The sequence below is a fragment of the Phacochoerus africanus genome, chromosome 15 (assembly GCF_016906955.1).
Source record: "Phacochoerus africanus isolate WHEZ1 chromosome 15, ROS_Pafr_v1, whole genome shotgun sequence".
NCBI lineage: Eukaryota > Metazoa > Chordata > Mammalia > Artiodactyla > Suidae > Phacochoerus > Phacochoerus africanus.
In genome coordinates, this window is record NC_062558.1 from 32412706 (window position 1) to 32425373 (window position 12668).

At 47.4% G+C, this 12668-nt stretch overlaps 1 protein-coding gene across 3 annotated transcripts in view; it reads left to right on the forward strand.

The window, feature by feature from the left end:
• The first annotated feature begins 12005 nt into the window (after positions 1-12005).
• Positions 12006-12668, forward strand: part of CUX2 (cut like homeobox 2) — a 275020-nt gene continuing 274357 nt past the window's right edge. For all 3 annotated transcript variants that reach the window (XM_047760177.1, XM_047760179.1, XM_047760178.1), the window contains exon 1: positions 12006-12197. In XM_047760177.1, coding sequence (XP_047616133.1) covers positions 12135-12197 — 63 coding nt within the window. In that variant the 5' untranslated portion in view covers positions 12006-12134. The remainder of the gene's footprint in view (positions 12198-12668) is intronic.

A 12668-nucleotide genomic window follows, 5' to 3' on the forward strand; every position in this document is an offset into this window, starting at 1 on the left:
GCCTGCCCGTGAGGTCACACTGGATGCACTTGCTGTAGCAACAAATAGGCCCCGGTGCACAGTAGCTCAGCATGAGAGACATGTGTTTCATAGCCAGGAGACAGTTCTTGGCAAGTGTTCCTGGGTGGTGGAGGCTGTCTTCCACATGTGATCCAGGAAGCCAGGCTCCTCCCTCTCCTTGAGTCTTGCATCCACCTTCTGGAACCAGTGGTCCAGGCATGTTCATGCTAAAGACAGCATGCATGTCTTAAGATGTGGGCTCAGAACTGGCAGGCCAGCATTTCTAGTTCATTCTCTAGGCCAAAGCAGGTCACATGGCCAAACTCAAGCCCCGGTGGCAGGGATATATGCCTCGCCCACAGTGGGACGGACACTGCTAAGTCACGTAGCACTGTGCCTGAGTAGAGGGAAAGGCGAGGAATTAGGGTCAATGATGCTATTGACCACAGATAGATGTTATTTTCCTATTTTCTAGAGGAGGATGCTGATATCCGGAGAGGTTATTCATCTGGATGTAAGCCACACAGCCAGGCAACCACAGATTCAGGATTCAAACCCAGGGGCTGTTGAACCCCCAAGTCCAGGCTCCTGCCGACACCATGCCGCATCAAAACTTAACTCCCCTACGGCTGGCATCATTGGGCAGCCATTTCCCGGTGACTGACTTTTAAATAAAATATGGCATGCACAATTTCCTGTGCCTAATCTCTCTTTTACATGCATCTCTTGTCTGGGCCACCATCTGTGCCTTTACTCTGTAGTGACGCTTCAGCAGTGGGGCGAGGCCTTGACAGCCAGGTTCCCTCCACCTTGATGCCACTTAGCAGTCTCCAGCAGATGCAGATTTTCTGACACAGGATCCCATGATTAGCAGATGCTCATTAATTAGCTTTATTTCCATCGTGTTTATTGCATCCCTGAGATTATCTTAATTCCATAGCCCTCCAGAATACACACGATGCCTAGGGGGCCATTTGCCTCCCTGGGGATTGGGAGGAAGAATGGGACTGTCAGTGACTCTCATGGGGAAGTACTTGCCCTCTAAAACCAGACTTCAGTCTATAGGGAAGTTTCTAGACTTAGGAGAGGCTGGGAGGTCAGAGGTAATAGGGCAGCTCAGTAGGAGTTTTTCTAGGGCCACACGGTCAGCATATGGAGGTTCCCAGGCTAGTGGTCTAAGCAGAGCTGTAACCACCAGCCTGCGCCAGAGCCACAGCAACACGGGATCTGAGCCGCGTCTGCAACCTACACCACAGCTCACGGCAATGCCAGATCCTTAACCCACTGAGCAAGGCCAGGGATCGAACCCGCAACCTCATGGTTCCCAGTCGGATTTGTTAACCACTGCGCCACGACGGGAACTCCTCTGCCTGGATTTTAATCCACTCCCTAGCTCTGTGACCCCAGGGCAAGTTACATCATCTCTGTGTCTCAGTGTCTTCATCTGTAAAATGGGACTAATAAAAGCTCTACCTCATGGAGTTGTTATGATGTTGAATGAATAAAATCTTTTTTTCTTTTTTTCTTTTTGTCTTTTGTCTTTTCTAGGGCCACATGCTCGGCATATGGAGGTTCCTAGGCTAGGGGTCGAATTGGAGCTGTAGCCACTGACCTACACCACAGCCACAGCAACATCAGATCCGAGCTGCATCTGCGACCTACACCATAGCTCACGACAACGCCAGATCCTTAACCCACTGAGCGAGGCCAGGGATCGAACCCGCAACCTCATGGTTACTAGTCAGGTTCATTAACCACTGCGCCACGATGGGAACTCCTGAATGAATTAATTCTTAGTGCTTAGAGAAGTGCCTGGCAAACAGGGATTATGTTATAATGAATCATAGTTATATAACTATTATATTGGGCTTCTGAGAATCATCTGTTGCCCACTTCTCCAAATATTTGTGTTTCCTAAACCTCAACACTGGTAATGGCAGTCTACATTTATGGGGTACTTATTGATGGCAGGCTCTTTGTGTGGACTGTCTTACTTAATTTTCACCACAACACTAAGAGGTCCCTATTGTACAGATGGGGAAACAGGTTTTGAAAGGTGGAGTGCCTTGCCCCACATCTTGAAAGTGACTGAGCCAGGATTTGAATCAGAGTTTGAACTGAGGTCCCTCTGACTCCAGCCCTGCTTTTTGTTGCCCCCAAACTGTACCTGTATTTGACCTGAGAGGAATGGAGACAGAGGGTAACTGACTTTGCTTCCATGATGTTGTTGCTTCTTCTAACCAAGCTCCTGGGGGCTTGATCCCACTTCACAGTTGATGAAGCAGGATCAGGGTAGGGGAGTGACTTGCCCAAGGACATGGGTAGGAAGGGGAGAGGCAGGAGTCGCAGCTCCTTTTGAACTCACGTCTGACTACACACTCTGTCTAGGCTGTCTGACCCTGAGATAGCAATTGGTTCTGTGTCCATGATGTTGTTTGCTTCTTCTGAACACTGGTTTGAGAATTTTACCCCCATTTTACAGCTGAGCATACTGAGGCTTGGGAGAGAAGCCAGCAAGTGGCAGAGCAGTGATGCAAACTCCTGCCTCTGGACCCAATGTGCTTTTCCCTGCCTTTGGCCAAAGAAATTGCCGTCTGAGCAAGACAGAGGAGGAGATAAGGGAGATTTAAAGGGGCGGGGGATATCCCAAAGTCTAGCTTTGGGCTCACTCATTTATTACCAGCCTACCGGGGTGCTGGCCAGGGCCATCCATTCTGTTTCCAGGGGTGCTCAGGCTTAGAGCTAGGGTTGGCTATACACCAAGTGTCCACCAGGTGGGGCTTTCGCTAAAGACCGGGCTTCAGGAAGACCCAAGAGAGACCTCGCTGCCCCACCTTGAGAAGTACAACCAGGCACACAGGCCACATGTTTCTATCTGTACAGTATGCTCCCCTACATGCACACATGAGCTGTACAAACCCAAGAATCTGGCTTGTGTGCAAATGTCCATGAATAGATGTGTGCACTGGCATGCAGGCATTTGTGCTTGTGTGTATGTGCAAATGTGTACACATGTGAACACGTACAGGGATATAGGCAAACAGTGTGAGTGCACATGTGTATGTGTGTGTGTACACGTGCAAATATGCACACATGTGTGTGCAAAAGAGGGTGTGGCATACAGATGTCAGGGTAGACCTGAGTTCCTCAGAATCATTTCCAAATGTTTCCTAGGCTGTTTGGAGGCAGGGGGCTGGGGCAGGGTCCCCAATGCCTGGCACATTTGCCGAAGATCCTGATGGACACCAGGGATTTGCAATAAGAAAAGTCATGGTAGGAGGGCTAGATTTATTTGCTGGGACATGGAGTATTTGAAATGGGGTAGGGCTTTGCTCCCCCAGATGCTGAATTCTAAAGAACTCGGTCCAATAAAGTCCACAGAGGTTTCTGGGGTTGGAGGAACAGGGACCCAACCTTCAAAGAGAGCTTCTAGAACCTTCATTCTGGATTCCCAGAGCTTTGCAGAGTGTGGGTGGAGACTGCTGGTGCAAGGGACAGTCAGTGGGATCCAACCCTGACTCAGCCCCTCACCAGCTGGCAAGTGAATTCAAAGCCCCTCAGAGGAGTTAGAGGCCACTGATAAAGGGAGGGGTGGCCATCAGTGTTAAGAACTTAGGCCCTAGCATCAAACAGAACAGGATCTGACCCCCAGCTCTGTTGCTTACAGGCTAGGTGACCTTGGGCAAGTCACTTACCCTCTCTGAGCCCTCATTTCCTCAGTTATTAAAGGGAGGAAATGGCCATACTTACCTCCAAGTGCTGTTATGAGGAGGAAATTAGATAATGGGCAGAGCCGGCCCTGCCTGTGGAAAGCAGGCCATAAACGACAATATTATCATTATTTTTCTGTCCTGTGGGGCCAAGTGGATCATCTTTTGGTTTGTAGGAGCCAAGAGCTAAGAAACCAAAAGCTCCAAGGAGGCTGAGAGAGTGGTAACTAAGGGATTGGCTGCTGGGGTGGCAAACACAGCCTCCGTTGGCTCCGATTTGTCTGAATGGCATCTTCTAGAAGCACCTTTGTTTACTTTCCTGCTGCCCTGAACTCAGGCAACAGGAACAGCTAGAGCCGGGGTCAAAGCTTTTGTAGCAAGGCTACCAAAGGATGCAGGTTTTCCCACCCAGCTTCCAAACCATCCTCAGCCATTGCCCTGCTGAGTGAACTTAGGTGAGCTGTTCTGTCTCTTTGAGCCTCAGTTTGCTTATGTGTAAAATGGACACAATCATGATAGGTTGTGAGATTTGAGAAGAATATTGGTGACACCCCCAGTGTGTAGTAGGCACCATTATGACAGTAATGATGACAGCGTGATGACTGGACAGGAACAAAAGGAAAAGTGTAAGCATTCACATCTCCCCATCTTACCAAATAAAGAAAAGAATTCTTTTTTTGTTTGGCTACTGGGTGATATTTTGATGATTAGATGAAATGTGAGAACCTCAGATTTGAAGAAGGAGGAGAAACTAGAGCAGAGTGGGGGCAGAAATGGAGGAAGAGGGAGAAAAAGCTGGGGAAGGTGGAGACTGAGAGTGAGCGATGAGAGAGAGAAGATGGATGAGCCATTGCAGAGGAGAGAAATTAAAAATAGAAATTGGAGCGGTTGCTTTAATGAAGGGAATTTTGGGGAAAGAAGCAAAAAAAGGATTTTAAGGCATTAAGCTCTCCATACCCCACCCCTTAAGAAAGCCTGTGGTAATAGTCTATACTCTTCATGGAAGTTTTAAGGGTTCTGGTTTGTGGAGTTTAATTTGGGTAGAGGGTAGGGGTGCTAAAGGGTTCGGTTTGCTCTTCTCCGGGCACAAGATCTCTGTCTGGCTTGAGAGTTCACAGTCCTGGGAGCCGATGGAGGAATGGGTGCCCTAGTGGGCATGAAGCCAAGTGGGGCCACTTGAGCCAGATGTATGGAATCTGCGAGAGATGGAGAACCAAATGAGCACCCTCAATTCCGTGGTGGTTGTTTCTGGGGACTTAGATCACTGTCCATTTTGCAAACTCTGCTGCTAAAATAGGAGTGCAGAATTGGAAGGCAGGTGTCTGTCCTGGGGCCAACTTCTCAGAGGTTCAGGGAAGCTGTGTGCCTGATGAAGAGCTCTGGAAACTCTAATTAGCTAATGTTTCTATATCTCCTGGAAGCTGCCAGATGCCAAGTGGTGTTTGATTCTGGGGATACTCAAAGAAAGTTCAGTCCTTGTTCTGAAAGATCCAGTTCTGAAAGGGACTCTGGACTATTACATGACCAGAGCTACTGAGACCCTTAAAAAAAAAAAAAAAAAGACATGGCATAGTAAATCAGCTTAATAAGGGTAAAAAATTGTAGTTCAAATGGTCTGTGCTCTTGGAAAAGAAGGAACATGTTGAGTTTCTTTCTTTAAATTCATAGACTGCAGACACCTGCACCTGGAGTTGGTCTTTGTATGTGGTGTGAGGTAGGGCTCTAATTCTGTTTTTTCCCATATGAACAGCAAGTTGGCCCAGCAGCATATTTAAAATGAGGTCCATCTTTCCCCACTAGTTTATAATGCCAGTCCTGCCCTCCTATGTGTGAGTCCTTTCTATATTTGTGGGAATCTGTGTTTAGGCTTTTAATTTTGTCTATGAGTCTATTTGCCCTTCTTCTCATTGTCTTTATTATTACAGCTTTATAATAAGTCATGATATATGACAGGAAAAGTTCCCCTCATCTTATTATTCTTCACACTTGCCTCAACTATTCTTGCCCTTGCATTGTCATAAGAATTTTAAGGTGGTCTTGTCAAGTTCTGTAAAAGCCTTATTGGGATTTTGATTGGAATGGTATTAAATTTATGGATTAATTTTGAGAAATGGCATCTTCACCATAGTGTATCTCCCAGCCCATGAACATGGAATCTCTCTATTTAGTCAGATCTTCTTTCATAGACATCTCAAATGGATGTGGTATTGTGGTATGCATATCATCCACAGGCCCAGGAAAAAACAGATCCCCTCTACTCCAACTGAGTGAAGATTCCTGACGATAAAAGTAATTTGTGCTCATAAAAGAAATTAAGATGATGATGTGGAAATTATAAAAGGCCTTTAAAACCATTTCCTAGAACTAATGTCTATTAATCAATTGATACCTAGTTTTTCTTTACCATGTTTTAAGCAAAGGTGGGATTATTTATTAATATTGTTCTATAATCTGCTTATGTTCACTTTACCATAAATCCTGGATATCTCTTCACCTCAACACATATACACACCCCTCATCTTTCTTAATAATTGAATAATATTCTCTGGTGGGTGTATTGGTCAGGGTCCCAGTTTAAAAAAAAAAAATCAGCTGGAATTTTTTTTTTTTTTCCTTTTTTGGCCACCCCGCAGCATATGGAGTTCCTGGGCCAGGGATCAGATCCAAACCTTGTCGACCCAGGCTGCAGCAATGCTGGATCCTTAACCCACTGTGCCAAGCTGGGGATCAAACCTTTGTTCCAAGACACTCCCAAGCCGCCAGTCCCTTTGCACCATAGCAGGAACTCCAGCTGCCATTTTTAAAACTATTTACAGAGACTATTTATAGAGGTGTGGGCTTGGGAATATTGAGGCACTCAGATACTAGCAAGAGAGGGAAGCCATTTCCACCCCAGATCTGAAGAGATTGGGGGGAGAGGGAGAGGTTACTGGGACCCAGTGAGAACAAGAGAAGGACAGCTTAACAGGGGCTGTGGCTGTAGAAGGACTCAGCGACTGCAGTGAATAGGGAGGGAGCCGGGGGAATAAATATCCCAACCTTTTGCTCCTCCTCCTTCTTATGTCTTACCAGGACCTCCCATTGGCCAAACCTAGATGGAAGCCAGAGAATTAGGAAGCCTGGGAGATGTAGTCCATAGGGATCAGATTCCTGGGACACTGAGCAGAGACTGGGGAAAGTGAATGGGGAAGGGGAGCAAAAGGAGAATAATCTGCACTCTACAAATATACTGTCATTTGTTTAATTAGTCTCTTAACAGGGGAGGGGAATCAGGCCAAGGGAGCCTGTCCCTCTTGTGTTGTTCCTTTCCAGTTTAATTGGTAATTGAGAGTTGGGACATAGTTAGAGCTAGAGCCCTTGCTTTCTAGGCATCCGCTTTTCCACTCATTCTTCCTTCCCCTGAGAATCAGGGGAGGTTCAAGTGCAGAGAGCCCCAGGCTTGATGTGTGACCCTAGGTGTCAGTGCTGATTTTGCCACCTTCACAACCATGTGACCATGAGCCAGCCACCTCCTCTCTCAGGGCCTCATTCTTTCCATCTGCAACATGGGATTGCACATCTCTGTCCTGTTCATTGTGAGACCAATAATAATGATGGCTATTAGATACAGCGCATTTACATAATGCTTAACATAGACTACCTCATTTAATCCTTATCACTTTGTACCAATCATTAGCACTATTGTGCACACGAGGAAAACAAGGCACAGAGAGGTAAACTAACTTGCTCAAGGTCACAGAGCTTGGAAATGGCCAGCTGGAATTCACATCTAGACAGTCTGACTCCAGAGTCATGCTCCTAACCACTATATTATGCTAATAATTTATTTATAAATTGTCCAACAGCTTAATAATGGTAGTGGTTGACAGCATTGTGTCAGGTGTTTTGCACAAAGGAACTGCTGGCTTGGTTCTTATAGCCAGTGACTTTGGCCTCTGGATCTGAGACCTAACCATGGGCCAGCCTCCAGAAACACACCTCTGCAGGTGTCCTCCAGACCTTCCCATATGCCTTACTCCTCTCCTAGGGCCGATGAATACTTCCAGATGAATTTGGAGTCTCTGCTTGTCTTTCTCCCTGTCTGGAAGCTGTGGTGGGCAATGCAGAGCTACTGAAGGACATTTTCTTTTGTTTCAGCTTTGATGCTGGGGATTTCGCATATCATTACGTTTGTGGCTAAGGATCTGCCATTATCTTCTCTGGGATTCTTACACAGTTTATGAATTTCCAAAAGGATCTGGCTCTCTCTCTGCTTCTGCTTTCAAGATAGGCTACCCCAAGCCGCCCTCTGCTTGCTCTGGGGTAGGGAGAGGGTGGTTTCTTTTCCATTGTAAATTTAATTTTATTTAAAAATGCTTATTTATTTTTATTATTTTTTTTTCTTTTTTGGCCTCCCCAAGGCGTATGGAGTTCTCTGGCCAAGGATCAGATTTGAGCCGCAGTTGCAATCTACTTCCCAGCTGGGACAATGCCAGATCCTTAACTCACTGGGCTGGGCCAGGGATCGAACCTGCATCTCAGCCTTCCAGAGATGCCACTGATCCCACTGTGCCATAGCGAGAACTCCTCCACTGTAATTTTTAAAATACTCATCTTGATGTGTGAGTCTTTGAGAATCAGGAATCAACCGGGAGGAACCTGCTTAAGTTTTTGCATATCTGTGTATGTATGTGTTTGTGGCAGGGAGAGAGTGTGCTAAGAACATGAAAAACAGCTTTTCACAAAGATATTCAATATTTTAGTTTCCAAATCCAAGGCTTATTGTTTGCTGAAAAAGTCCGAGTTTCTTGGTTTACTGTCTTTCGTTAAGGACCACCCATAATAATATCATTTCCCTGGCTAACTCTGTTTAGGAGGTAAATACTTAACTGCTTAATTCATTATTGCTGAGCCTGAGATGGTAACAGATGCTTTTGGAATATAAGCCCCCACATCTAATAAGGCACAGGCTCACAACGCACTTGTAATATGGTGGGGAGAGACGGCTGAAATTTATTTTGTGAATAAAGCAATAAGCCACTAAGCAAAGCTAATATGTTTCAGCCCAGACAGAAAGACACAATCATTCAGTATTTATGTAGCAACCCGTTCCTCAGTGGGACTGCAAGTTTCTACCATTAAAATTGTCGGAATTCTTCAGAGACCCACTGCATTAAGTCATTTAAAAATATCACAGACTTAAAACAATCTGAATTATTGGATTTCCTTGCTGCTCCTTGGTAAGCATGTTTGCTGTGGCAATTTCCTGCTTGGTCAAAGGTGGAGCCTACGTCAGTCAGGAAAGTAGAAAAGTTCCATGCAGAATTTTTATTTGGAAGCCCGATAGTTTCTAATGGCTGAGACAATGTCAGACATGAATTTATTATTTTTCCTTTAACTTTTTCTTTTGACATCATTTCAGATTCCCAGAAATGTTGCAAGGAGAGTACAAAGAATTTCTGTGTACACTTTGTCTGGAGTCCTCACGTGTTAAAATTTTGCAACATTTGCTGAATCATTCTTCCTATGTAGATAGATTTAGATAAATAAAGAGATACATGTTACTTTGTCTGAACTGTTTGAGAGCTAGTTGCAGAGATGATGGCTTTCCCTTTACCTGTAAATACTTTAATGTTCTGTCTAAAAATGAGCATATGTTGTTATATAGCCAGAGTACAATGATTAAGCCCAGGAAATTAACATTGATACAGTACCATTACCTAATCTGTTGATTTATTCTAAGTTTGCTATTGGCTCTAGTTAGTGCATTTTAGAGTAAAAGAAAATCCCGGATCATACGTTTTAATCACTTGTCAAGTCTCTTTTGCTTTCTTTAATCTGGAATAGTTCCTCAGTCTTTCTGGCTGTTTCATGTGACACTGACATTTTTAAAGAGAACAAGCTGTTTATTTTCTAGAACTACCCCTCCATTTGGGTTTGTCTGATATTTCTTCACAATTAGATTCAGATTATGCACTTTTGGCAGTAATACCACAGAAGTGGTGTTGTGTCCTTCTCTGTACATCATATCAGGAGGTATATGATGTCAGTTTGTTCCCTGACTGCAAAGTCAGATGTAAATTTAAAATAATCTTTCATCAAAACCTTGATTTGTTAAGAATTGCTTTGAAGGGTTTCACACTCACTCCAGATTTTCTACTACAGGTCTCTAAAAAACAGACTCAAAGACAAGGAAGCTGCAAGCTTTACAGATGCTCAGGAGAAAATGTAGCCATTAAAAAAAATTGCCATACGATAGTTAGGAAATTTTCCTAAATTCATTTTGCAGAATGAGAGCTGTAATTTAAATGTGAAGTTATCGAGAGCTGAGATAAACCACACATCACGTGCAATTTAATCTGGCAAGGAAACAGGCCACTCAGAATTGCTAACTAGGCCTAATTCATTACGTCTTGGAGAACGCTGTACTTTTGGTCTTACGAGTCTTTCAACTTGTGCTTTAATATATTTACCCAGGCCTCATGGAAAATGTATGGGGATGGTAGCAGAAATACTGTATCCTTGTTTAAATCACATTACATTTTTTAAACAGCTGGAGTGATTGCTCAGAAAGATCGCACCTTCTTCTGAAGCACTTATGAAACAATTATTTACATTACATTAAAAACTTTAATTGCCTTGAAGCACGTGTTCCAAGACACAAATATTGGAAAATCATCAAAAATATCCATCACGAGTCTCTCTTCTTTACAACTCTTCTAAACTTTATCTTTTTTATAACCTTTTGTATTGATCTATTGTCTTGGACCAAGAGTGATGTCAGAAGTCCAAGCTGGGTCATAAAAAGAGAATATAATTTCCATTTGCTGTCTCTAAGAGCAAATCTTTTGCCCAGAGAAAAAGAGAACATGAAATACCCTTTTTTTGGAGGGTGGGGAGGAAGATGGGGTGGGACTTGGCAGGGGACATGTCAGAGAGGGAGAGTGACCTGAGGGTCAGGAGGGGTATTAGTTATGCAGGGGGTTGGGAGGTGAGTCCCTCCTGGGATGGGGGTAGGATGTGGAAAGAAGACTGGGGACATCTCACTTGCACGGAAGCATTAAGAGAGGGAAAAATGTAAAAGAAACTTAGTTACCCCTGTTGTCCAGCGTCAGAAATTGCAAAAGACGGTAATTTCCCTCCAGCTTGGTTAAAGACTCTCTCCCCAAAGACAATCATAGTAAAGGATGCCCATACTGCAAAGGACCCGGGGTCCCTAGCCAGGCTAAGGACCCAGGCATAATGATGGTAACAATAGCAGAAACCCCTGTAGTTGTTAATGATCCAGAGTCCCTTTGGCAGGGGCTGTATCAACACATCATAATAATAAAAGCCAACCCGCAGTGGGGTCGGGGGTGTGTGTGTGTGTGTGTGTGGCGGGGGCACTCCAGAGGTTTGGTTATGCACCCTCTCCAATAATCCTAACAGTAAAAGGGCCTCACATTCTAAAGTTGTGAGGAGCCCATGTAATCCCGAAAATAATAACAGGAATCCCTATTGCAAAGGACTCCCGGAAAGAACCCAGGGCTATGGCCAAGACACCGCCCCCCCCCCCATAACAATTATAACAATATGATGGCTTGGAAACTGCGCCTGGCAATGGTGACATTTCCCACAACTCAGTGGCGCCCCCGGGCGGCTACCACCTGCCTGCTGGCCGGCTCTCATATGCCCGCCGGCCAACGAGTCTACGCAGCTCTGGCTGCTGGCTGCTACCTTCCGATGCGAAGCTTAGCTGACGGAGAAGCGGCTGCAGCCCGAGGCACGTGTTGTGTGTGCTCCTATTGCAAAAGAAAAAAAAATGCATTGCAAACTATTAACTTTTTTTTTTTTTAAGTATGCAGTGCCGGGGGTGGGGGTTAGACAGGTGCGAGGTGGGGGTAGGCGCCACGCGCGCCGGCCTCCCGCAGCCCCCCCCCCCCAAACTTCCCTTTGCATTGATCAGCACGTTACGTCAGTATTGATAAGTTTGCAAAAAGCCAAAGTCAAGTGCAATCGCGCGGCACACCGACCCCGGACTTGTGGGGGGGGAGATGCAGCGAGCGCTCCGCGGGACCGGGAGCCGGCTGCAGGCAGGGCATCCGCGGCGCCAGCGCCTCTCGGAGAGGCTGCCCCCCCCCTTCCACCCCCATCCCCGGCCGCCTCCCCCGGGCGGGCGCCGAGCTCCCCGCCCCGCGCGCTCCTCCCGCGCCCTCCGGGGGTCGGGGGGGGCGCACGGCTCCCGGGCCCGGCGGCGGCGGCGGCGGCGGCGGCGGCGGCGCGGCGGCGCCGGGGGCAGCGGGTGTCAGGAGGCCGGGGTGCCCGAGGGGCCCGGGCGGTGGCGCTCAGGACCCGGGCGGCCGGCGGCGGCGGCCCCGGGGCTGGGGGGAGTCCAGCCCGGATATTGAGTGCAGCCATTGAGAAAAGCCAAACTCTTGTGTGTGTGCGTCTCGAATAGCCCCCAAGATGGCCGCCAATGTGGGATCGATGTTTCAATATTGGAAGCGATTTGATCTACGGCGACTCCAGGTTAGTGCGGGCAGCGCCGGCCGCGCGGCCGTGGGGAGCCCTCGGGCGCGCCCTGGGCGCACTGGGGAGGTCCCAGGGAAGGCGGGCTGGCGCCCCGGGGCGGCGGGCGGCGGCTGCTGGGGCTCGCCGGGGCTCGGCTGCCCGCTGCCCATCGATAGGTATTAGGAATTGATCTCGCCGCTGCTCTTTGTTCGGTTCAATCATCGATTAGCTGCCGCGACCATGGAGAAGCGCTAGTGAGCCCACGGCCCGGGGAGCGAGCCGGCGGGCGAGTGGCCGAGTGAGGCACGGGGAAGGCAGGGTCTGCGGTCCTGGGCTGGGGGCTGCCGGCGGGACCCCCGGCAACCCCCCTCGCGCCGCACTTTGCGCGCCTCCCAACTTCGCGGCGTCCGGGGAGGCCGCGGAGCGCGCCGCGTGCCTGTCTGTGCCCGGCTGGGGCTCGGGCGAGGGAGGGAGGGAGCTGGCGGGCAG